The 23,881-nt window shown below is 42.6% G+C and overlaps 1 protein-coding gene across 4 annotated transcripts in view; it reads left to right on the top strand.

Moving 5' to 3' along the window:
* The window catches only part of rpgrip1l (RPGRIP1 like), a 263,930-nt gene that overhangs the window by 96,110 nt on the left and 143,939 nt on the right, over positions 1 to 23,881 (top strand). For all 4 annotated transcript variants that reach the window (XM_068049460.1, XM_068049459.1, XM_068049461.1 and 1 more), the window contains one exon: positions 22,589 to 22,728. In XM_068049460.1, coding sequence (XP_067905561.1) covers positions 22,589 to 22,728 — 140 coding nt within the window. The remainder of the gene's footprint in view (positions 1 to 22,588; positions 22,729 to 23,881) is intronic.

The raw sequence follows: 23,881 nt of genomic DNA, 5'->3' as shown, positions 1-23,881 counted from the left end.
TAATCGGTATGCAATACAAGATGAAAACATTGAGTATTGCTGAAAATAGAGACATGTTGTCGAAGCTTTTCGTCTTGCACTCATCAGGACAATCTGCAAGAGGAGCAATGTAAGGTAAAACAACAAATTTATACTGTATGAGAAGAGAGTACTGATTTGGTTAGCAAGTGAACTATGGTCGAGGTGTTGTCATGGAGAATGCACCAGTGTATGGTGACTGACAATTAACTGCCAAGCTTTGTTTGAAATTTAACCCAGGCAGCTTGACTGATTAGTCAAGGCATTGACATGAGGAATGAGCCAGCAAATGACTATCACTTATTTTATTTAGTTGAAACAGGCAATGTGTGTACATGTTCTTTCTGTCTGCAAAGAACAGGGCCCTGTGCATTAATATATGTAGCTTCTAATACGTGCAAATACACCACACTGCAAGCCCTACGGACAATCTTAAATTGGTTGTCGGTGTAATTCCTAGCACACTGAAGATTATTTAGCAAATGTTGTCCATTCGCAGAATCACATCTAATATTGGACACTGTGTTTTGAATTTTGCAAGCAGGGGCTGGTTGGTTACGGCCTGTACCTTGCACGTTGTGAACAGCGGAAAGGGACATGTTGTTTGATACAATCCTCCAATCTTTGGGACATACGGCCTGTATATCTAGCATCACACTGGCATTGAAATTCATATATCACATTACTCATTTGTGTGATAGGCAGGATGTCTTTTTGGCTTTACGGCAGCATCCAGTTCGTGGTGAACACCACAAGAGTTGCTACTGCATAGTAGCAGTGTGAAACAGCTGGCTTTACCTGTTGCTCAAAATTTTGGGATACATTGCCCTTCCAGGGTAATTTGAGGTTGACTGGGCACTTTCAGGCCGCAAATGATGGCCTTAGGACAGAAAGAACATGTACACACATTGCGTCTGTTTCAGCTAAACAAAGTAAGTGACAGCCATTCACTGGTTCATTCCTCAGGGCAATGCCTTGACCAATCAGAGTCAAGCTGCCTGGTTTAAATTTCAAACAAAGCTTTTCAGTTACCATAAACTGGTGCATTCTCCATGGCAACACCTCTACCAATCAGAGTTCAAATGCCAACCAATCAGCACTCTCTTCTCATACAGTATAAAGTTGGTGTTTTACCTGACATTGGTATTCTTGCAGATTGTCCTGATGAGTGCAAGACGAAAAGCTTCGACAACATGTCTCTACTTTTAGCAATACTCAAGTTCTGTACTACCAAACAACTATAAAAATATTGCTTATGAATATTATCAAAAAGTTCAAGTGAATTTTCAGTTTAACTATATTGGTTTGGCTGATGGAGTTCAACGTGGAGAAGTGTGAGGTCATCCTGTTTGGACCCAAGAATGTTAAATTGGAATATTTTCTCAATGGTGAAAGACTAGGAACAGTGGAGAAATGAAGAGGTTTAAATGTCTATGTAAACAAATTTCTAAATGTCCATGTTTAAGTAAAAAATCAGTTCAAAGGTCCAATAGAATGTTGTCCTTTATTTCAAGGGTGTTGACGACAAAAGTGTAGAAGTGATGTTTCAGTTCATCAGAATCTTATTCCGATCCCCATCTCGAGTATTGCATTCAGTTTTGGACACCGCACCTCAGGAAAGATAAATAGGCCTTGAAGGTGATACAGTGCAGATTCACCAGAATTATGCCAGGCATTAAAGGTTTATATTATGTGGACAGATTGCATAAACTTGGCTTTTAATTCCCTCAAGTTTAGTGGGTTGAGGCAGTGATCTAATTGATGTGATTACAATTATAAAAGGATTTGATAGGGTAGAAACAGAAAAACTATATCCTCTGGTAGGGGAATACAGAGCAAGGGGACATAATCTTAAAATTAGAGCTATGGAATTTAGTAGTGAAATCAGGAGTTATTTTTTCATAGGAAGTGCCCCAGATATATGGAACATTTTCCTTCAAAAGGCTGTGGATACTGAGCCAATTGAAAAATTCAAGACTAACATCAATAGGGTAGGGCATCAAAGGATATGGAGAAAAGACAGGTATATGGAGTTGAGGCTACAGATCAGCCATAATCTAATAGAATGGCAGAACTGACTTGATGGGCTGAAGGGCCTACTATTCCTATGCTTTTATGTTCCTATTAATCCTGCAATTTTTCCCTTTCCCTCCATACTGCTATCATCCAGTTGACTGCACCTTCTCTTCCAGAAATTAAGGGATGAGGTGGGAGATCTCTCGGTGGGAGAGCATTTCGGTGATAGTGATCACAACTCCCTGACCTTTACTATAGTCATGGAGAGGGACAGGAGCAGACGGGATGGGAAAATATATAATTGGGGGAGGGGGAATTACAATGCTATTAGGCAGGAACTGGGGAGCATAAATTGGGAACAGATGTTCTCGGAGAAATGCACGACAGAAATGTGGAGGTTGTTTAGGGAGCACTTGCTGCGACTGCTGGATAGGTTTGTCCCGATGAGGCAGGGAAGGGATGGTAGGGTGAAGGAACCTTGGATGACAAGAGATGTGGAACAGCTAGTCAAGAGGAAGAAGGAAGCTTACTTAAGGTTGAGGATCAGGCAGGGCTCCAGAGGGTTACAAGGTAGCCAGGAAGGAACTGAAGAATGGACTTAGGAGAGCTAGAAGGGGACATGAAAAAGTCTTGGCGGGTAGGATTAAGGAAAATCCCAAGGCGTTCTACACTTATGTGAGGAACAAGAGGATGGCCAGAGTGAGGGTAGGGCCGATCAGGGATAGTGGAGGGAACTTGTGCCTGGAGTCGGAGGAGGTAGGGGAGGTCCTAAATGAATACTTTGCTTCAGTATTCACTAGTGAGAGGGACCTGGTTGTTTGTGAGGACAGCGTGAAACAGGCTGATATGCTTGAACAGGTTGAGGTTAAGAGGAAGGATGTGCTGGAAATTCTGAATGATATGAGGACAGATAAGTCCCCGAGGCCAGACGGGATATACCCAAGGATATTACGGGAAGCGAGGGAAGAGATTGCCGCGCCTTTGGCGATGAACTTTGCGTCTTCACTGTCCACTGGAGTAGTACCGGATGATTGGAGGGTGCCAAATGTTGTTCCCTTGTTCAAGAAAGGGAATAGGGATAACCCTGGGAATTATAGACCAGTCAGTCTAATGTCGGTAGTGGGCAAATTATTGGAGAGGATTCTGAGAGACAGGATTTATGATTACTTGGAAAAGCATGGTTTGATTAGAGACAGTCAGCATGGCTTTGTGAGGGGCAGGTCATGCCTCACAAGCCTTATTGAATTCTTTGAAGATGTGACAAAACACATTGATAAAGGAAGAGCAGTGGATGTGGTGTATATGGATTTTAGCAAGGCGTTTGATAAGGTCGCCCATGGTAGGCTCATTCAGAAAGTAAGGAGGCATGGGATACAGGGAAAGTTGGCTCTCTGGATACAAAATTGGCTGGCCCATAGAAGTCAGAGGGTGGTATTAGAATTAGAATTAGAACATTACAGCGCAGTACAGGCCCTTCGGCCCTCGATGTTGCGCCGACCTGTGAAACCATCTGACCTACACTATTCCATTTTCATCCATATGTCTATCCAATGACCACTTAAATGCCCTTAAAGTTGGCGAGTCTACTACTGTTGCAGGCAGGGCGTTCCACGCCCCTACTACTCTCTGAGTAAAGAAACTACCTCTAACATCTGTCCTATATCTATCACCCCTCAACTTAAAGCTATGTCCCCTCGTGTTTGCCATCACCATCCGAGGAAAAAGACTCTCACTATCCACCCTATCTAACCCTCTGATTATCTTATATGTCTCTATTAAGTCACCTCTCCTCCTCCTTCTCTCCAACGAAAACAACCTCAAGTCCCTTAGCCTTTCCTCGTAGGACCTTCCCTCCATACCAGGCAACATCCTAATAAATCTCCTCTGCACCCTTTCCAAAGCTTCCACATCCTTCCTATAATGCGGTGACCAGAACTGCACGCAATACTCCAGGTGCGGTCTCACCAGAGTTTTGTACAGCTGCAGCATGACCTCATGGCTCCGAAACTCGATCCCCCTACTAATAAAAGCTAACACACCATATGCCTTCTTAACAGCCCTATTAACTTGGGTAGCAACTTTCAGGGATTTATGTACCTGGACACCAAGATCTCTCTGTTCATCTACACTACCAAGAATCTTCCCATTAGCCCAGTACTCTGCATTCCTGTTACTCCTTCCAAAGTGAATCACCTCACACTTTGCCGCATGAAACTCCATTTGCCATCTCTCAGCCCAGCTCTGCAGCCTATCTATGTCCCTCTGTACCCTACAACATCCTTCGGCACTATCCGCAACTCCACCGACCTTCATGTCATCCGCAAATTTACTAACCCACCCTTCTACACCCTCTTCCAGGTCATTTATAAAAATGACAGTGGCCCCAAAACAGATCCTTGCGGTACACCACTAGTAACTAAACTCCAGGATGAACCTTTGCCATCAACCACCACCCTCTGTCTTCTTTCAGCTAGCCAATTTCTGATCCAAAGCTCTAAATCACCTTCAACCCCATACTTCCGTATTTTCTGCAATAGCCTACCGTGGGGAACCTTATCAAACGCCTTACTGAAATCCATATACACCACATCCACTGCTTTACCCTCATCCACCTGTTTGGTCACCTTCTCGAAAAACTCAATAAGGTTTGTGAGGCACGACCTACCCTTCACAAAACCGTGCTGACTATCGCTAATGAACTTATTCTTTTCAAGATGATTATAAATCCTGTCTCTTATAACCTTTTCCAACATTTTACCCACAACCGAAGTAAGGCTCACAGGTCTATAATTACTAGGGCTGTCTCTACTCCCCTTCTTGAACAAGGGGACAACATTTGCTATCCTCCAGTCTTCCGGCACTATTCCTGTCGACAATGACGACATAAAGATCAAGGACAAAGGCTCTGCAATCTCCTCCCTGGCTTCCCAGAGAATCCTAGGATAAATCCTATCTGGCCCAGGGGACTTATCTATTTTCACACTTTCCAAAATTGCTAACACCTCCTCCTTGTGAACCTCAATCCCATCAAGCCTAGTAGTCTGAATCTCAGTATTCTCCTCGACAACATTTTCTTTCTCTACTGTAAATACGGACGAAAAATATTCATTTAACGCTTCCCCTATCTCCTCTGATTCCACACACAACTTCCCACTACTATCCTTGATTGGCCCTAATCTAACTCTAGTCATTCTTTTATTCCTGATATACCTATAGAAAGCCTTAGGGTTTTCCTTGATCCTATCCTCCAATGACTTCTCGTGTCCTCTCCTTGTCCTTCTTAGCTCTCCCTTTAGATCCTTCCTGGCTAGCTTGTGACTCTCAAGCGCCCTAACTGAGCCTTCACGTCTCATCCTAACATAAGCCTTCTTCTTCCTCTTGACAAGCGCTTCAACTTCTTTAGTAAACCACGGCTCCCTCGCTCGACAACTTCCTCCCTGCCTGACAGGTACATACTTATCAAGGACACGCAGTAGGTGCTCCTTGAATAAGCTCCACATTTCGATTGTGCCCATCCCCTGCAGTTTCCTTCCCCATCCTACGCATCCTAAATCTTGCCTAATCGCATCATAATTTCCTTTCCCCCAGCTATAATTCTTGCCCTGCGGTATATACCTGTCCCTGCCCATCGTTAAGGTAAACCTAACCGAATTGTGATCACTATCACCAAAGTGCTCACCTACATCTAAATCTAACACCTGGGTTCATTACCCAGTACCAAATCCAATGTGTAGATGGAAAGTATTCAGCATGGAGCTCGGTGACCAGTGGTGTTCCACAAGGATTTGTTCTGGGACCTCTGCTCTTTGTGATTTTTATAAATGACTTGGATGAGGAAGTGGAAGGCTGGGTTAGCAAGTTTGCCGATGACACGAAGGTTGCTGGAGTTGTGGATCGTGTGGAAGGCTGTTGTAGGTTGCAACGGGACATTGACAGGATGCAGAGCTGGGCTGAGAAGTGGCAGATGGAGTTCAACCTGGAAAAGTGTGAAGTGATTCATTTTGGAAGGTCGAATTTGAATGCGGAATACAGGCTTAAAGACTGGATTCTTGGTAGTGTGGAGGAACAGAGGGATCTTGGGGTCCATGTCCATAGATCGCTCAAAGTTGCCACCCAAGTTGATAGGGTTGTTAAGAAGGCGTATGGTGTGTTGGCTTTCATTAACAGGAGGATTGAGTTTAAGAGCCGCGAGGTTATGCTGCAGCTCTATAAGGCCCTGGTTCGACCACACTTGGAATATTGTGTTCAGTTCTGGTCGCCTCATTATAGGAAGGATGTGGAAGCTTTAGAGAGGGTGCAGAGGAGATTTACCAGGATGCTGCCTGGATTGGAGGGCATGTCCTACGAAGAAAGATTGAGGGAGAATTAGAATTAGAATTAGAATATTACAGCGCAGTACAGGCCCTTCGGCCCTCGATGTTGCGCCGAGCTGTGAAACCATCTGACCTACACTATTCCATTTTCATCCATGTGTCTATCCAATGTCCACTTAAATGCCCTTAAAGTTGGCGAATCTACTACTGCTGCAGGCAGGGCATTCCACGCCCTTACTACTCTCTGAGTAAAGAAACTACCTCTCACATCTGTCCTATATCTATCACCCCTCAACTTGAAGCTATGTCCCCTCGTGTTTGCCATCACCATCCGAGGAAAAAGACGCTCACTATCCACCCTATCTAACCCTCTGATTATCTTATATGTCTCTATTAAGTCACCTCTCCTCCTCCTTCTCTCCAACGAAAACAACCTCAAGTCCCTCAGCCTTTCCTCGTAAGACCTTCCCTCCATACCAGGCAACATCCTAGTAAATCTCCTCTGCACCCTTTCCATAGCTTCCACATCCTTTCTATAATGCGGTGACCAGAACTGCACGCAATACTCCAGGTGCGGTCTCACCAGAGTCTTGTACAGCTGCAGCATGACCTCGTGGCTCCGAAACTCGACCCCCCTACTAATAAAAGCTAACACACCATATGCCTAGGGAGCTAGGGCTTTTCTCATTGGAGCGAAGAAGGATGAGAGGTGACTTGATAGAGGGGTACAAGATGATGAGAGGCATAGATAGAGTGGATAGTCAGAGACTTTTTTCCAGGGTGGAAAGGGCTATCACCAGGGGGCATAATCTTAGGGTGATTGGAGGAAGGTTTCGGGGAGATGTCAGAGGTAGGTTCTTTACACAGAGAGTGGTGGGTGCGTGGAATGCGCTGCCAGCGGTGGTAGTAGAAGCAGATACATTAGGGACATTTAAGGGACTCTTGGATAGGTACATGGATGATAGTAGAATGAAGGGTAGGTAGTTACTTAGATCTTGAGTAGGTTAAAGGTTCGGCACAACATCGTGGGCCGAAGGGCCTGTACTGTGCTGTTATGTTCTATGAGAGTTTGGGTTGTGGAATTCTCCATCGCTACCCTCCATAATTACTAAACAGGAAGTGTACTGTGAGACTGGTTGTGACAGTCATTTCCCTCTGTGAAATCTGGTGGACTGAATGCAAAAAGGCAAAACCTGACATTAGACAAATTCAAATCAGAATTGTGGGAGTTTAAACTGGGACTAGCATTTGAATGCCCTGCCACAAAAACAAGAAGTCATTGTCAAAACGCCAATAAAATCTGAGTTAAGCGAGAAACAAATTAATCAGTTTTGAACTCCTATGGAATTTTTATACTTCTAGATACAGTTGTAACATCACAAAAGACATTTTCCATATTTTATCTAAGAATGCAGTGTTTATTAGATAATGTTGCAAATTCTTCCTTATTTTATATTGCATCCATTTAGTACTAAATGTAAGGATTTATGTAGTTGCACTGTACATTTATACATCTTAGTCAACACAGATTATCTTTTTACCTTTTCTTAAATAGTTCTGTTAGGTGGAATTATCAAAGCAGACTAAACTCTTTTAATTAAAAGATAATTGATACTTTAAATGATAATTTCAATCTTTTATGCATAAACAAAATCTTTTCCTTTGCTCTGAACCACATACTGTTGTGACAGTGTATTTGTTAATATGTTGAAAAAAAATTAAATATATGTTTATACTAATATGTATGTCATCACAGCAAGTGATGCAATATCACATGATTCAGTTCTCTTGCACTGTTCAGTTAGCAAGCGTAAGCTGAAGCAACAAAAAGTCTCCATTAAAGCTCTGTATTCAAACTGTATGCCTGCTCTTCAGCTTCGTTTGTATTAACCTAGAAAGAGATAATGCAATGGCAATGAGTTGACAGCATTGATGAGCAGCTGAAAACAACAATTCAAATCAGAAGCCTTACCTGAAGAGCTACGACCGGATCACAGCTCTCATATCAGGAGAACAATGGTGTGAGTACAGATTGAAGGCGATTTGGGCACACTCCCAGTTTTTCTCCATGCCAGCAGGAAAAAATATTAACAGTAGTCTCAGCTGCAGAGATCAGTGCAGCATCGTATTTTGACATGGATTCCTTCTTGCCGTTGCTGCACTTGCGCGCCATTAGCCGACCCCGACACCAGAGCCCCTCCCACCTATACAGCTCAGGGCATGGCTCCTGCTCAGCGCTGCAGACAACGGAGCTTCCTGTAACTTTCAAAGCAAAGTTTGCTCCTCAGGGGGAGAAAAGAGTAGAAGGTTTAAGCAATGGCAGCCAGATTTCCAGAGACAGACTGGAAAGCATCTGACGTCCCAGGCGAGGTAAACTGTTTAGGCCACGAGGTTGTGAATGCAGAGAAGCAGGCTATAAAATTAGGATCACCATTTGAAATGAAGGTCTGCGCAGAATCAATACCTCTGGTTTATCTAATGCTGCCTAGAAAGTTCCATCAAAGCTATGGGAAACAGTAGAAAATCAGTTTACGATTAAAGTCAATTTCAGAGTACACCGTCTGAAACTTGTGGTCTCGATAGAAAGCCCACGAGAACTTGAATGACTTCATTAACCGATGCAGGGAGAAAGCAAAAGAATGTGACTTCCCTGATACTGAACTCTCAGAATGAATTATGGAGTTGGTGATTGCCTTTACTCCTGTTGAGACTTTCCAGAAAGAGCTGGAAAAGCTGAAGGGGCACAGCGTGGAGAGCAAACTACAGGACAGATGCAGATATGAGGCATTTATCACAGGGAGAGAGCCTTAGGGTCTGAAATGCAGTACAATATCCAAGGCCCACAGGCATCATGAGCTGTGCAATAACTGTGGGCTGTCCCACCAACCATGTAGATGCCCAGCAAACGCAGACACGTGCAAGTCAGTGCAGGCTTAGCACTGGGCCAAACTTTGCAAAAGGTCCAGCAGCAGGAACACTGGCGGAAGCCAGAGCGGGCAGCGCTCAAACTGAAGAAGTACGTCACCCAGAGGCGAAGGGAGGCGACACTTCCAGGCATCGCCAGAAGTATATGGACCCATCCACGAAATAGGAGAACATCTGATTAAAATGGATGAGGTGGATTGAAGTGAAGACACTACAGCTGAACAGCTATTTCACGTGATCACCTTACTGGTACAGGTCCATTCCGTTACAAAAACGGAAGCTTTTGCAACATTCCAGATTGTCTGCCCCAATAAGGCTGGACGACATCTACTGAGAGTGAAGATTGACACAGGTGCAAGTGCCAACATTCTACCTTTCCGCATTCTCAAGGACATTTACCACGAGCCATAGAAGTCTGTAGTCCAACCCAGAAGTGTGAAGCTTATGGCATACGATGGCTCAAGAATAAAGTGCCTACGTTTCCTGGACCTGGAATACTGGTACAAAGAGTCAGATATTCTACATAGTGAATGTGTCAGGACCAGCAGTAGCAGGGCTATTGGCGTGCAATGAACTTAATATGTCAATATCCATAAGCTGACCCAGTCAGAAGACCACAGCATTCAAAACAAGTGCACACCCATTGGATCAGTACAAGACCCCCAGAGGTTGTACCCGGACTGGTTTGACAAGGTTGGGAATTTCCACGGGGACATGTCCTACACATTAAAGAACGTGCACTGCCATCAGTCGGCCCACCACAAAAATTCAGCATGCACATTCAAGAAAAGTTGAAGATGGAACTGGATGGAATGGAAAAATAAGGCACCATTCGACAAGGGCAACATCTCACGGACTGGTGCAGTTCCATCACTACCGCAATCAAGAAGGACAGTTCAGTTCACTATATTTAGACCCGAGGAGGCTAAACAAAGCCTTAAAGAGATGTCCTCATAAGATATCAATGCTAGAAGAGTTAAACCCAACATTTGCTGGAGCAAAACACTTTTCCAAATTTGACGCAAAAAACGGATATTGGGCTGTACACTTTTCAAGAGAGTCACAAGAGCTAACAACCTTCAGAACTCCTTTTGGCAGGTACTGTTTCCTCCGTTTACCATTTGGGCTGTTGGTCTGCTGGGATACATTTCTACAGCGTATGGACCAGGCTCTGTGTGTCTTGCAGATGGCATCGCTGCAGTAGGATGCGCAGTAGAAGAGCATGACAGAAACCTGCACTTGTTAATGGAGACAGCCAAATGCGAAGATTTGGATTTCAACAGCAAAAAGTGCTCCATTAAGGCAGATCACATAAATATTTTGGAGCCATTTACTCAAACTTGGGTATCCGCCTGGATCCTGCGAAGATTGAAGGCTATCCGGTCACTGCAGGACAAGGACAACCTTCAAAGGTGGCTAGGTCTATTCAACTTCCTGGCTGAATACATACCAAGCTTCTCAGAGAAGGCATCTCCATGAAGAGAACTGCTGAAGAAAGACACACCATTCCTATGGCAGGACGATCACCAACATGTATTTAATGCCTTGAAATAAGCACAGTGAACTGAGTCATGTCTTCAATACCATGACCCTCAGAAGGCAACAACATTAGAAGTGGACACATCGCAGAAAGGTCTCGATGCATGTCTTCTTCAAGATGGAAAGCCTGTCACATTTGGTTCAAAATGTCTGTCTCCAGCACAAGCAAATTACTCCAATATCAAACGAGAAACTCTTGCTATTGTCTTCGGGATCGCCAGGTTCCACAGATACTTATTTGAGAAAGAGTTCACGGTTGTGACAGATCATAAGCCGCTGGAGATGCTCTGGAGAAAACTGCTGACGAGTGCACCGCCTCAACTCCAGAGATTACTCATTAAGATTCAGGGCTACAACTGTGATGTGAGATGCTAACCCAGTAGTCAGATGGTCCTATCAGACACTAAGTAGACTGCCCAACCCTGGGAAGGTGCGAGACATACCACTCGATTTCCAGGTGGACAAAATTTGTGCAAGCTTGGAGGATGTCTACAACATAGATCTCATGTGTTTCAGTCAAAGAGAGAGGAGCTCCAGAGGGAGACTTCTCAAGACCCCATACTCTGAGCTCTGTGGCAGATCATTGTAGAGAGTTGGCCCGAGACCATTTAGGAGAACCCTACAGATCTGAGAACATATTAGTCACATTGAGATGAAAATTGGTATATCCAATGGAGTACTATTCAAAGAATGGCAAGTACTCATTCCAGCGACACTTCAGTCTGACATACTTGGATAGCTCCACCAAGGGCACATGAATATAGAGAGGACGAGACAACTTGCTCACTGGCCCAGCATCAGCAAGGACATCGACCAGATGGTGAGATCTTGTGATGTGTGTCAGGAACACCAAGCTAGTTAACAGAAAAGGCCTCTCCAATTACATGACATACTGTCATCACCATGGTCCAAGATGGAAACAGATTTGTGTTCTCTGGACAGTGAAGAATATCTGCTAGTGACTATCACTCGAAATTTCCTATTGTGCAGAAGCTTTGAGACATGTCGAGTACAGCAGTGGCCAACACTGTTAGTGCCATCTTTAGTCTTTTTGGTGCCCCACCCCAGTAGAAGTGGTATCTGATAACCGTCAACTATACACAGGAAAACTGTTCCAAGATATGTGTGAACAGTGGTCCATCAATCATGTCACATCATCACCTCGATATCCTCGTTTGAATGGGATGGCTGAATGTGTGCTCTGGAAAGCCAAATCACTGATCAAAAAGTGTTCAGAAAGTAGACAAGATATACAAGTTGCGTTATTGCATCTCTGCGCAACATCATTAGACTCCGGATTACCATCACCTGCTGAGATTCTGTGTGGTCGACCGGTGAGAACCACACTACCAAGTTATCATCTCACCAAGTCTCCCTTTATCACAGACCAGTTACGTCAAAAACAAGATAAGATGAAAGATGCGCATACGTGCATGCGGGTGCAGAATTACGTTGTCCAGAAGGTGAGGGTCCTACACTCACAAGAACAGACATGGATCCCAGCAGAGGTGTCCAAGGTGTGCAAAGAACCACGTTCATGTGAAATGACAACACCAAATGGTGCGATAATATGAAGGACTCGATTACATCTCTGGGGATTCTCTGCTAGCCATGCACAAGGCGACCAACCAGCATCACCGAAACGTACCCATGTACGTTTTGCAGATGAAGAGGCAACAAGCAACGCACCAACAACTGAGGACAATCCTCCCAAATACAATCTTCAGGAGCAGAGGATGGACATTTTGAAAATACACCCATGTGCTGTTGTCACAAGGTTTGTTCGAATTAGCCAACAATCAGAATGGCTCCAAACACAGAGGTGTGTTCCAAATATTCTTGATCCAGTTGAATGTTTTATATAAATAGTGTTATAGTTGTCAAATTTCCGATCTCGTAAGGGCTGCTTATTCATATACTGTTATGAAAGAACTTCCATTTTTTAATATGTTTTGCGAACATGTGTTTTTGAATTGTGGAGATGGATTTATTTGAGACTGAAAGGATTCCATGGATGTGTTTTTTTAAAGGGTCTCTGGAAGGGCTCTGTTTAAAAACAACTTTACTCAATGTCACGTGTCTTCAGCTAAATAAACAACAGGTGCCTTCTGACTATGGGAGTTGTTTACAAGAGAAGTGACATGTCAAGATTTATGGTGCTCATTGGGTTTCATTTTTGAATACTGTTTTGAGTCAGTTGGAGGTCAGCCTCCTAAAAGTGAAGACCAGTTCATCTTTTAGAGTCATAGAGTCGTACAGCATAGAAACGGGCCCTTCAGCCCACCGCGTCCATGCTGACCATAATGTCTATCTATACTAATCCCACCTGCCTACATTAATTCCATATCTCTCTATGTCTTGCTCATTCAAGAACCTGTCCAGATGCCTCTTAAATGTCGCTACTGTTCCTGCCTTCACTACCTCCTTTGGCAGCTCATTCCAGATACCCACTATTCTTTGTGTGAAAAATTTACCCCTTTGATCCCCTTTAAACCTCCTCCCTCTCACCATAACTCTATGCCCTCTAGTTTTAGTCATCCCTACCATGGGAAACAGACTCTGGCTATCTACCCTATCTATGCCTCTCATAATTATATATACCTCTATCATGTCCCCTCTCAGCCTCCTTCGCTCCAAGGAAAACAGACCCAGCCTATCCAATCTCTCTTTATAACTCAAGCCCTCCAACCAGGCAACGTCCTTGTGAATCCTTTCTGCACCCTCTCTAGCTTAATCACACCTTTCCTGTAGTGCGGCGACCAGAACTGCGCACAGTACTCCAAATGCGGCCTAACCAACATTATGTACAACTGTAACATGACGTCCCAACTCTTGTACTCAATGCCTCGGCCGATGAAGGCAAGCATGCCATACGCTTTCTTCACCACCCTGTCTACCTGTGTTGCCACTTTCAGGGAACTATGTACTTGCACCCCAAGGTCTCTCTGCTCAAGAACACTCCCCAGAGCCCTGCCATTCACTGTATATGTCCTGCCCTGGTTTAACTTCCCAAAATGCATCACTTCACACTTGTCTGCGTTAAATTCCATTTGCCACTCCCTTGCCCACTTTCCCAGTTGATCTATATATCCTGTTGTAACCTTAGACAACCTTCTTCACTGTCCACTATAACACCAATTTTGGTGTCATTTTCTCCACCTCTTTGAGAAACCCTGAACTCAAGTGCAAGAAATAGAGAAACTGAAGCAGCATTTCTCCTGAGAAGCTTTTAGAAGACTTCCTCTTGACATCTCCTGAACAAACTGCTTCTGAAAAGATCCCAGTGACCCATCTACGTATACTTGGATGCCAGACTGTATGCCATCTGAAACATAACGTATGTTATCCTTTTTCTTCAAGAATTAACCAGTACTTTGGCAAAAGAATCTTTATTTTTACTTTAACCGGTGTGTCTGTGTGTTTTGTGTGTGTGTGTTGGGTATTTAGAAGGGAATAAATATATGTTTACTGTATATTACAAACTGTGTTAAAGCTTTGCATCTTTATTGGCTAAGTCTCGTTTCATAATAAATTAATACTTTTGTTGTTTATTAAAGAAACCTGATTGGTGGATTTTATTCTGAAACTAAAATAGAGTATATAATTGGCCACATCAGTAACTGGGTACACATTTAAATTATTGTTGTGACCTGTGGAGAAGTGGAACTAGAGAACAACAGTGCACTCCTCCCGCCTTGGTCATAACATATAACTTGGGGCTTGTCCGGGACAACCCAAAGACGATGACATGCAATTGTAAGTGAGGTAATAATAATTGAAAAGGGGAAAAGGAAAACGCCTGGTTTCTTGTGCATTAGAATAAAGTTTACACTACCGGAATGACTGCGTCAATTGCTATGACCTTTCTGGGGAGGGAGGACTTATCCCTGAGTGATTTGAGAAACTTAACTAAGGTGAGGCTAAAGGAATTGGCAGCAAAGTTGGAGTTAGAGGTAAAACCAGGGGCTAATAAAGCAGACATAATTGAAGTTATAGCACAGCATTTGAAATTGGAAAAAGGAAAAGGCTATTCAGATGATAATTCAGTTGAATTAACTAGGATTCAGTTACAGATGAAGCAGCTTGAACAGGAAAGAGAATTGGAAATGAAAAAATTTGAGCTTCAACAGGAAAAAGAAATGAAAAAACTTGAACTACAATTTCAAAAGGAAAGAGAAGAGAGGAAGGAGGGAGAGAAAGAGAAAAAAAGATAGGCGGCAAGAAAGGGTATTCTAATTAAAAAAGCTAGAACTGAAAAAGCAGGGTGGCCTTGACCTCAATGAAAATTCTGGTGAGGAAAGAACTGACTCCAGCCCAGGAACCAGTGGAGAGCTGTTTAAATTTGTGCAAGTTCTCCTGAAGTTTGAGTGAAGAGGCATTTTTCATTTCTTTTGAAAAGATAGCTAAACAGATGAAGTGGCCGAAGGAAATCTGAACACTGCTTATGCAGAGCAGGTTGATTGGCAGAGCTCATGACGTTTATGCCGTGTTTTCTGAGGAGATTTCTTCAGATTATGAGATGGCAAAAAAGGCTATTCTCGCTGTTTATGAGTTAGTCCCTGAAGCCAATAGGCAGAAATTTCAGAACTTCCAGAGACAGCCTGGACAGACTTGTATAGAATTTGAGATGGTAAAGCAAATTAACTTTGATTGTTGGATGCGGGCACTAAAGGTGGAGGCCCCATATGAGACCTTAGGGAAATAATTTTCCTGGAAGAATTTAAAAATTCACTGCCTCAAGTAGTGAGAACTATTGTAGAGAACCAGAAGGAAGTGGAGACCTCCTCACAGACCTGAGGATGAAGAATGGATGGTAGTTCACCAGATAGTGGTACCGCCCAAGTATCGCTGGGAAATATTAAGGATAGCCCATGAAATTCCTAAGGCAGGACATGTGGGGATACAGAAGACCCAATCATATATAAGTCGTAATTTTTACTGGCCAGGTCTTTTCAAGGACAAGGTGCAGTTTTGTAGAACATGTCATACATACCAGATTGTGGGAAAACCGCAAACTGCCATAAAACCGGCACCTCTAAATCCCTATCAGTTTTTGGGGTACCATTTAGAAAGGTGTTGGTAGACTAAGTGGGACCTTTACTGAAAACAAAAATGGGACACCAATATGTGCTCGCTATTATGGATGTGGCTACTCGGTTCCCAGAGGCCATTCCCTGGAGAACAATTTCTGCTAAGGTAGTGGTAGAAAAGTTAACCCAGTTTTTCACTCGATACGGATTACTGATTGAGATCCAGTCGGATCAAGGTTCCAATTTTATGTCAACATTTTCAGGAGGTTGTGGGTAATCTGGGTATAACATGGTTAAAGTCTTCAGCCTACCACCCACGGAAACAAGGAGCTTTAGAACGATACCATCAGACCCTTAAAACAATGATCAGGGCATACTGTCATGAATATCCCCATGATTGGGATAAAGGTTTGGAATTTCTTTTGTTTGCCACTCGAGATTCACCTAATGAGTCTACCAGTTTTAGTCCTTTTGAATTAGTTTTTGGACATGAGGTAAGAGGTCCTCTAAAACTAATCAAAGAAAAGTATTTAGAACAGAGGAACGAATCTTCCATGTTACATTATGTATCCATGTTCCGGGAGGGGCTCAGGAATACCCAAAAGCTTCCCAAACAACCATGAAGAAATGGGCAGACAAGCATGCCAAGACCCGAACATTTCAACCAGGGGATGAGGTGTTAGTATCACTGCCTTTACAGGGTGAACCGCTGAAAGCACAGTTTAGTGGACCATATAGAGTAGTCAAAAGGATTGGTAAAGTAAATTATTTGATTGACGCCCCAGTTCGTCAGAAAAAGAATCGGCTGTGTCACATCAATATGTTGAAACAATATCATCGCTGGGAGGAGGATAAGCAAGCACAGACATGTCAGGCAGTAGGGACAGTGAAGGATGAAAGGGATAGTGAGGATGAGGCAGAAGGAGGCCTAGACAATTCTCAATTTGAACCTCCAACTATCCTGTTAGCTAATACTGAATTTTTAGGGAGATTAGACACAATGCTTTCATATTTAGATGCAGAACAATGAGAAGACCTAACAGGGTTACCCACAACATTTACAGGAGTCTGTAGGGATAAACCAGGATGCACAACCTTAGCTATATATGATGTGGATGTAGGAGAATCCTCTCCTATAAAACAGCATCCATATCACTTAAGTCCAGAGAAACAGGCCCAGGTGAAAGCAGAATTCCAATACGTGTTGGAAAAGTATTTAATTGAAACGTCAAAGCAGTTGGAGTTAGACAGATTCCTACCCAATTCCTCGCTTGACCGACTATTGATAGAGTTGGCAGTGCTACGTTTCTTACCAAAATAGATTTGTTAAAGGGATACTGACAAGTTCCTTTAACACCCCGAGCTAAAGAAATACTGGCCTTAGTACACCAGACGGTCTTTTCCAATGCTGAGTGATGCCATTCGGGCTAAAAAATGTCCCAGGAACTTTTCAGAGACCAATGAACCAAGTGGTAGCCAGTGTTCCTAACTGTGTGGTTGAGCTTGATGATGTGCTGGTGTACAGTGACACGTGGAAGGACCACTTGGAACAACTAGAAGCTGTATTTAGAAAAGTACTGTTGGCTGATTTGGTGGTAAACCTTGCTAAAAGTGAATTCGCAAAAGCGCAGTAACCTACCTCGGGCATATAGTAGGGCAAGGACAAGTGTTGCCAAGAGCGGCAAAAGTACAAGCATTGATGGAGTTCCCTGCCCCTAAGACTAAACAAGAAATCATGAGGTTTTTGGGGATGTGTGGTTTCCACTGCAAGGATTTGCTACAAGAGAGGAAAGCCAAGTTAATGTGGTCAAGGGTGTGCCAAGCGTCTTTTGAAAGGACGAAAGCCATTTTGATCAATGAACCAGTGTTGGCTGTCTCAAATTTCACTGAGCCCTTCAAGGAAGCAATTGATGCTAGTAACCTCGGGGTCAGTACAGTCCTGTTACAAGACGATGAATCAGACATAGAAAGGCCAGTGAGATATTTTTCCAAAAAGCTAAATCGACACCAAAGGAGATACTCAACAGTGGAAAATGAAATCCTGGGTTATTATTAGCTCTTAAACATTTCAAAGTCTATGTCCCCCACGAGTACAAAGAGACACTGGTATATGCTGATCACAACCATCTAGCCTTTGTGGAAAGATTCAAAAACCATAATGGCAGACTATTCCAATGGAGTTTACTATTGCAGCCTTATCAATTAAAGATTATCCACATTGTGGGGAAAAACAATGTAATTGCTGATGCTTTGTTTAGAATTTAACTTTGCTTTTTGTTATCTGAGTACAAAGATGGAGCAAAGCAGAACTGTATGAGCTACAGGTGAATGAGAATGAGTATGTAAATGTGTTGTTACAGCCAGGTGAGGAGGGAGTCTCAGGCTCCCCTTTCGCCCTTCCTCTTGTTTGACTGCAACAGGATTTATTCCTTTTTAAAACAGTGGTTGTGCTTACCACCTCAGTGAGTGTTTCACCTTTTTCCTCTAATGTGATTGCAAAAGAACCAATCGGACAGGTTTTCTTGAACTTAAACTAGAAAGAGGTAAGTTTATTAACACTCCAACCCAATTTAAAAATACGCTACACATTCACGCACACTTGCAGACAAGAATCACACACACAAATAGATTACAGAAGGAAATAGATTTGGTGGTTGGATCAAAGTCCAGAAGAAATGGTACTTAAATATAGTCTGTAAATCCAGTAATCCTCGGCTGAAGCTGTATTCTTGAAGTCCTCGCTGATCAAAGTGCACTTTGGTTGGCTTGCTTTGCTCAGAGTTTTTCTGAAGGCAGAATTGGTAGTTGATTCTCTTCCCCTGGTTGCTGGCGGTAGCCGTCTGTTGGTTTGCAGGGTTCCCCAGTCATGGCCGGTTCTTTCCTTGATATTTTCTGGGGGGAGAGAGACAGGGGAGCAGCCGCCTGCTTTGTTGCTGTATACTCAGTTACTGCCTGTCTCCTGCCTGTGTGTCAAAGCTTCCAGTTTCTTCAGAGATGAGCAAACAGTCACATGGTTTGATAAATCTCCTTTGTTTTTAATGAGGTCCAAAGTCTAAAACCCAAAACTCCTCTTAGGTGGGGTTGCCAGTGTGCACCCCCACAGGGGCGTCTCCAGTTATGAATGAATGCCTCAGGATGTCTTTGAATGGCTTGCTAATGAGGATCATCTGGCTAATTTACTCAGTTAGCCAAAGCATTATTCTGGCTGGGCTTCTTGTTAGACTGTTCGGGCTGGATTTTATCAGTCCGACATGGAAGGGCCACCGCACAGCCTCTGCGATATTACATGCGGGGGCTGATTTAAATAGAAGGGGCGGAGCGGCTGCTTCCGATGACGCAGAGGGTCCAGCCTCCGCGTCCCCGGCAACAGCTTCCGGCAGCACTGCGCAAGCGCCAGCACCATTTTTAAAGGGCTTCAAGCCCTGACAGCTGATTTGCAATTTTAAAGTGACCTGCACTTTAAATGTGAATAAAACCATTAAATTCAAAATGGAAGCATGACTTCCACCCCCACAATGGTCACAAAATAAATTTATTTCCCTCTTCCTCCCCCCCCCCAAAAACCATTACTGTCAGTCACGACCTTTAAACCCCAAACTTTGTACTCTTTGCCTTTCAACCCCTTCCTACCATCCTGACAGACAATAAAAAATGTTTTCCCCGTTCCTCCACCCCTCCCGCCCTGAAAATGTTATTATTCCCCCCTCCCCACCAGGTTCTCACCTCAGAACTCAGTACGGTGTCGATGGGCTGGTAAAATTCAGCCTTTTGGCTCCAGTCCAATTTCCTGGTGTTTCAAATGTAAATTGCAGTGGCCATCTTGGCTGCTAGTTTTTTTTTAAGTTAACTTGTAGGATTTTTCCCATTAAAAATCTAAGGCAAGTTTCCAACCAATGTAATTAATATGTCCCGTTGGCATATAGGGTTTTCCTGACAGTGTTTTAATTTTTTTTATCTTTGTTTTTTTCCACACTTTGTAATGTGTCATGCAGACCGCCACTTGCCATGAATGAGGCATATTAATTATTAATGTGAGCCGCATGGAAGATGGCAGGATCCCCAAAGACACATTGTACAGCGAGCTCGCCACTGGTATCAGACCCACCGGCCGTCCATGTCTCCGTTATAAAGACGTCTGCAAACGCGACATGAAATCGTGTGACATTGATCACAAGTCGTGGGAGTCAGTTGCCAGCATTCGCCAGAGCTGGCGGGCAGCCATAAAGACAGGGCTAAATTGTGGCGAGTCGAAGAGACTTAGTAGTTGGCAGGAAAAAAGACAGAGGCGCAAGGGGAGAGCCAACTGTGCAACAGCCCCAACAAACAAATTTCTCTGCAGCACCTGTGGAAGAGCCTGTTACTCCAGAATTGGCCTTTATAGCCACTCCAGGCGCTGCTTCACAAACCACTGACCACCTCCAGGCGCGTATCCATTGTCTCTCGAGATAAGGAGGCCCAAAAGAATTTCATCATATGAACAATAATTTTAAACTGTTGTTGGAGTGAAGAAATGACTTGTTAAAGAGATCACCAGACATTTGGGCTGGAAGGACATTTGCATACTAAGAGACGCTGCTTGTGGAGACAAAGGACTGTTCTCTGATCCAATTAACCGAAGTGGATTTTGATCACCAGACACTGAAGGTGTAAGGAAGAGCATTCCAGGGCCTGCTAAGCCAATACAATCCACATCGCAGAAGTGGTTAAGCCAGTTAGACATATGATTGACCTACAGGCCAACTTGGGTTTTTATTTGTGCCACACAGAAAGAGTGTGTGTGTGTGTTGGGTATTTAGAAGGGTATATATATATATATATATATATTTACTGTCATATTTCAAACTGTGTGTTAAAGTTTTGCATCTTTATTGACTAAATCTTGTTTTATAATAAATTAATACTTTTGTTTATTAAAGAAACTTGGTTGGTGGATTTTATTCTGAAACTAAAATAGAGTATATAATTGGCAGCATCGGTAACTGTGTACACATTTAAATGTATGTTGTGACCTATGGAGAAGTGGAACTGGAGAAAGACAGTGCACTCCTCCCGCCTTGGTCGTAACAATACACATTAACTTTGTGCTTTGTGGCGTTGTCATTTAAGGGAAGGGAGAGGTTGTGATAGTGTAGTTGTAAGTATGTTAAATATATTCATTTAAATATATATTTATGCTAATATGTATGTCATCACAAGAAGTGATGCAATATCACATGATTCAGTTCTCTTGCTCTGTTCAGTTAGCACATGTAAGCTGAAGCAACAACAAGTCTCTGTTAAAGCTCTGTATTCAACCTTCCTTGCCTGCTCTTCAGCTTCGTTTGTATTAACTTAGAAAGAAAAAATACAACACATACCACTTACAGTTGATAAAATATATCTTGTACAATTGCATTTATACCCTGTATATAATGTTTAACAAAATTTTAGCTCTTCAAGGAAAATGGCAAGTGTGTCATGTATGTTGTCAGAATTCTGTGGTAGCTATAGCTACAAGATGACCACAGTTATCCAGAACGAAGTAGAAGAGAGAACAATGATGGAACCTCCTGTGGATGAAAATTTCAGTTGCAAACTGAAGGTCACTGTAACATAACAGCATATAATTAGAATGCTTGCTCAAAAATGTTGTTTGCAAGTAAACTTTTAAACTATGTGCCTTTCTTGAATGAAGTAGAGTTCCCCTTTAACTTCGATATAAAATGATTTACTTGGTTTTTGTCAGTTGAAACCACTTACACAGTTAAAAAGGGACTTATTCATGAAATGTTGCTTTCAGAGACTGACATTTTTGTGATGCTTATTGTTGCATCTGTGTGCTCTTCTAATCCTCCTTTTCCTGTTATTGTCATGGAGTTAATGTCCAAAAGCATAATTTAATTTTCAACTTTCTTAATTGGTCTTCCTGTCTCTTGATAAATAGTATCACTGATTTTGTTCATTCTAGTTAGCCATTGATGCAGGAGAGGGGATATATATTTTTTAAATTCTGCTTTTCGTTAATCATTCCTGCTGAATAATATGACTCTTTTAAAAATGTATACAGTTTTGTACTTGTGCCCCCCTTTGATCATTTCTAGTTTCCTATTTTATTCCTGTGTAGAAGCACATTTTTCTTTCTAAGTGCATGCCATAAAACAGTTTCTTTTTAAACAATACTTGGTTTCTGCCATTTTTCTTAGTGGGACAAATGGTCACATTGTACATGCACAATAATCATTCTATGGGCCACAATGTTTCAGGCATAACCAATATTAGCGCTTTGTGGTTTCATTTCCTTTCAACCAGCAGCTGGTTTTTAATATTGCATCCTCCACAAGCCCCAACGAGATCAGGTGGGTAGTTTGTGTTATTTATATTGAGGGAATATTGGGATTTGTATGTGGAAAGTTTGGTTTTGTCTGTCCCCTGTTACTGGATAATTTGGATCTATGTATTCCTCTGGAGTATGTAGCTGAATTCCTTTCCTTGTCCCGCAGATTCGAGTAATGCCAGGTTTTTTTCTGGCCATGGATCTCTAAATTAAGGCCAGTGCCTTTGCTCATCCCACAGACCCTTTCATGTGATTTAACCACAGCCTGAGCAAGGCGCCTTGGTTTCAACAGCAGCAGACCAGCATATGTTTGCTTAATTCCTGAGACATGATGACAGCAGTCTCTGTGCCACTAAGGCTTTTTTGTTTTAATTATTATTCTCTGTGGAGGATTACTTCCAATAGTTCTTCACATGCCACATGTTTGGTTACAGTGCTTTCGACATGACCCACGAACAACAGTGGAAGTTGAAGGAACAGCAGCTGAAACTGCAGATTGTACAGCTCGAGACCGCACTAAAATCTGACCTGGCTGACAAAAATGACATCTTGGACAAAATAAAACTGGAAAGAGGTATCTTAGCTTGTAAAATAAATGGAGCCTGCAGAATCTGCATTCATGAATACATACCACAATGGTGATTAAATTTCAGGTTATTTTTGCTTACATCTGCTTGGCATCGTAAATAATTTCAATTGCCGCAGTAATGCAAACTATATGTGAGCGGGTGGTATGCAATGGGATCATAGTCTGCAATCCATTATAAGAAGAAATTTTCACAAAACTTACAATTCCTGCAACAGCTAATTTCTTAGACACAAATTTGAGTGGCTTAACCTTCCTTCCATTTTTCTGCCATCCATTTTTAAAGGTGCAGGTTATGGCCCCACAGCCTTGCTCTGCAGGGGCAATGCTAGGACCATGCAACCTGTACAATTGCACAGTGCCCCCAAGCCAACCAGAGGCCGAAGTGGATCCACTAAAAGGATACCTACAAAATGGTAGTAGCTGATCCTGGATCATTTTGTCAAGTATTCTTATATAGCCTGTTACAGGTATGCCTTTTCACAATTGGACACGTGTGGATTTGGCACAAGATTGAGTAGGTAGTGTTTAGTATTGCCATCTATTAAAAGGTAGAGGCTCCTCACCAAACTTTGACATGGGGCTCCCACAAGGCAATTACCACTTTTGACCCGATCATATTTCAATCAAGTATCTATTCTTCACATGTGAGCATCAGCACGGAGTGTCAGTTGGCTGTTGGATTGAGGCGTGGGTCATCACAGCCCAGCCTGATGCTGTACTTCTCTGATGTTTGCACAAATGTTATTCTGCAGGTGTGACAAGTCGCAACCAAGGGACTCCATTGACTTAATTTTCTGTCTATTTTTTAACTTACACATTCATTCTCATATAATTACAAACCATTTAAATTTCCATCCCAAAAAACTAGTGATTGTCAGTACTTCACAATCTTTATGTAGAAGCATTTCTTTATTCATAATTCAGGAGCTCCAGACATTTCGTGGTAAAAACGTTTGATGGTAAAGTTGCTGGCCTGAAATTGGTAAATATTTTGAATTGTGGAAGTGGGCCTGTGGTTTTAAAATGTATTACACATGTAATCTTTTGAATAATACGGTAGACAAATGATTAAAAGTTGCACTTAGTTTTCTTTTTTAAATGCCACCCCTCACTTTCCTTCCAAATTATGCCACTTACT

Source organism: Heterodontus francisci, chromosome 17, assembly GCF_036365525.1.
Source record: "Heterodontus francisci isolate sHetFra1 chromosome 17, sHetFra1.hap1, whole genome shotgun sequence".
Taxonomy (NCBI): domain Eukaryota; kingdom Metazoa; phylum Chordata; class Chondrichthyes; order Heterodontiformes; family Heterodontidae; genus Heterodontus; species Heterodontus francisci.
The sequence above is the reverse complement of the archived record's forward strand: the minus strand, read 5'-3'. Positions and strand labels throughout refer to the sequence as shown.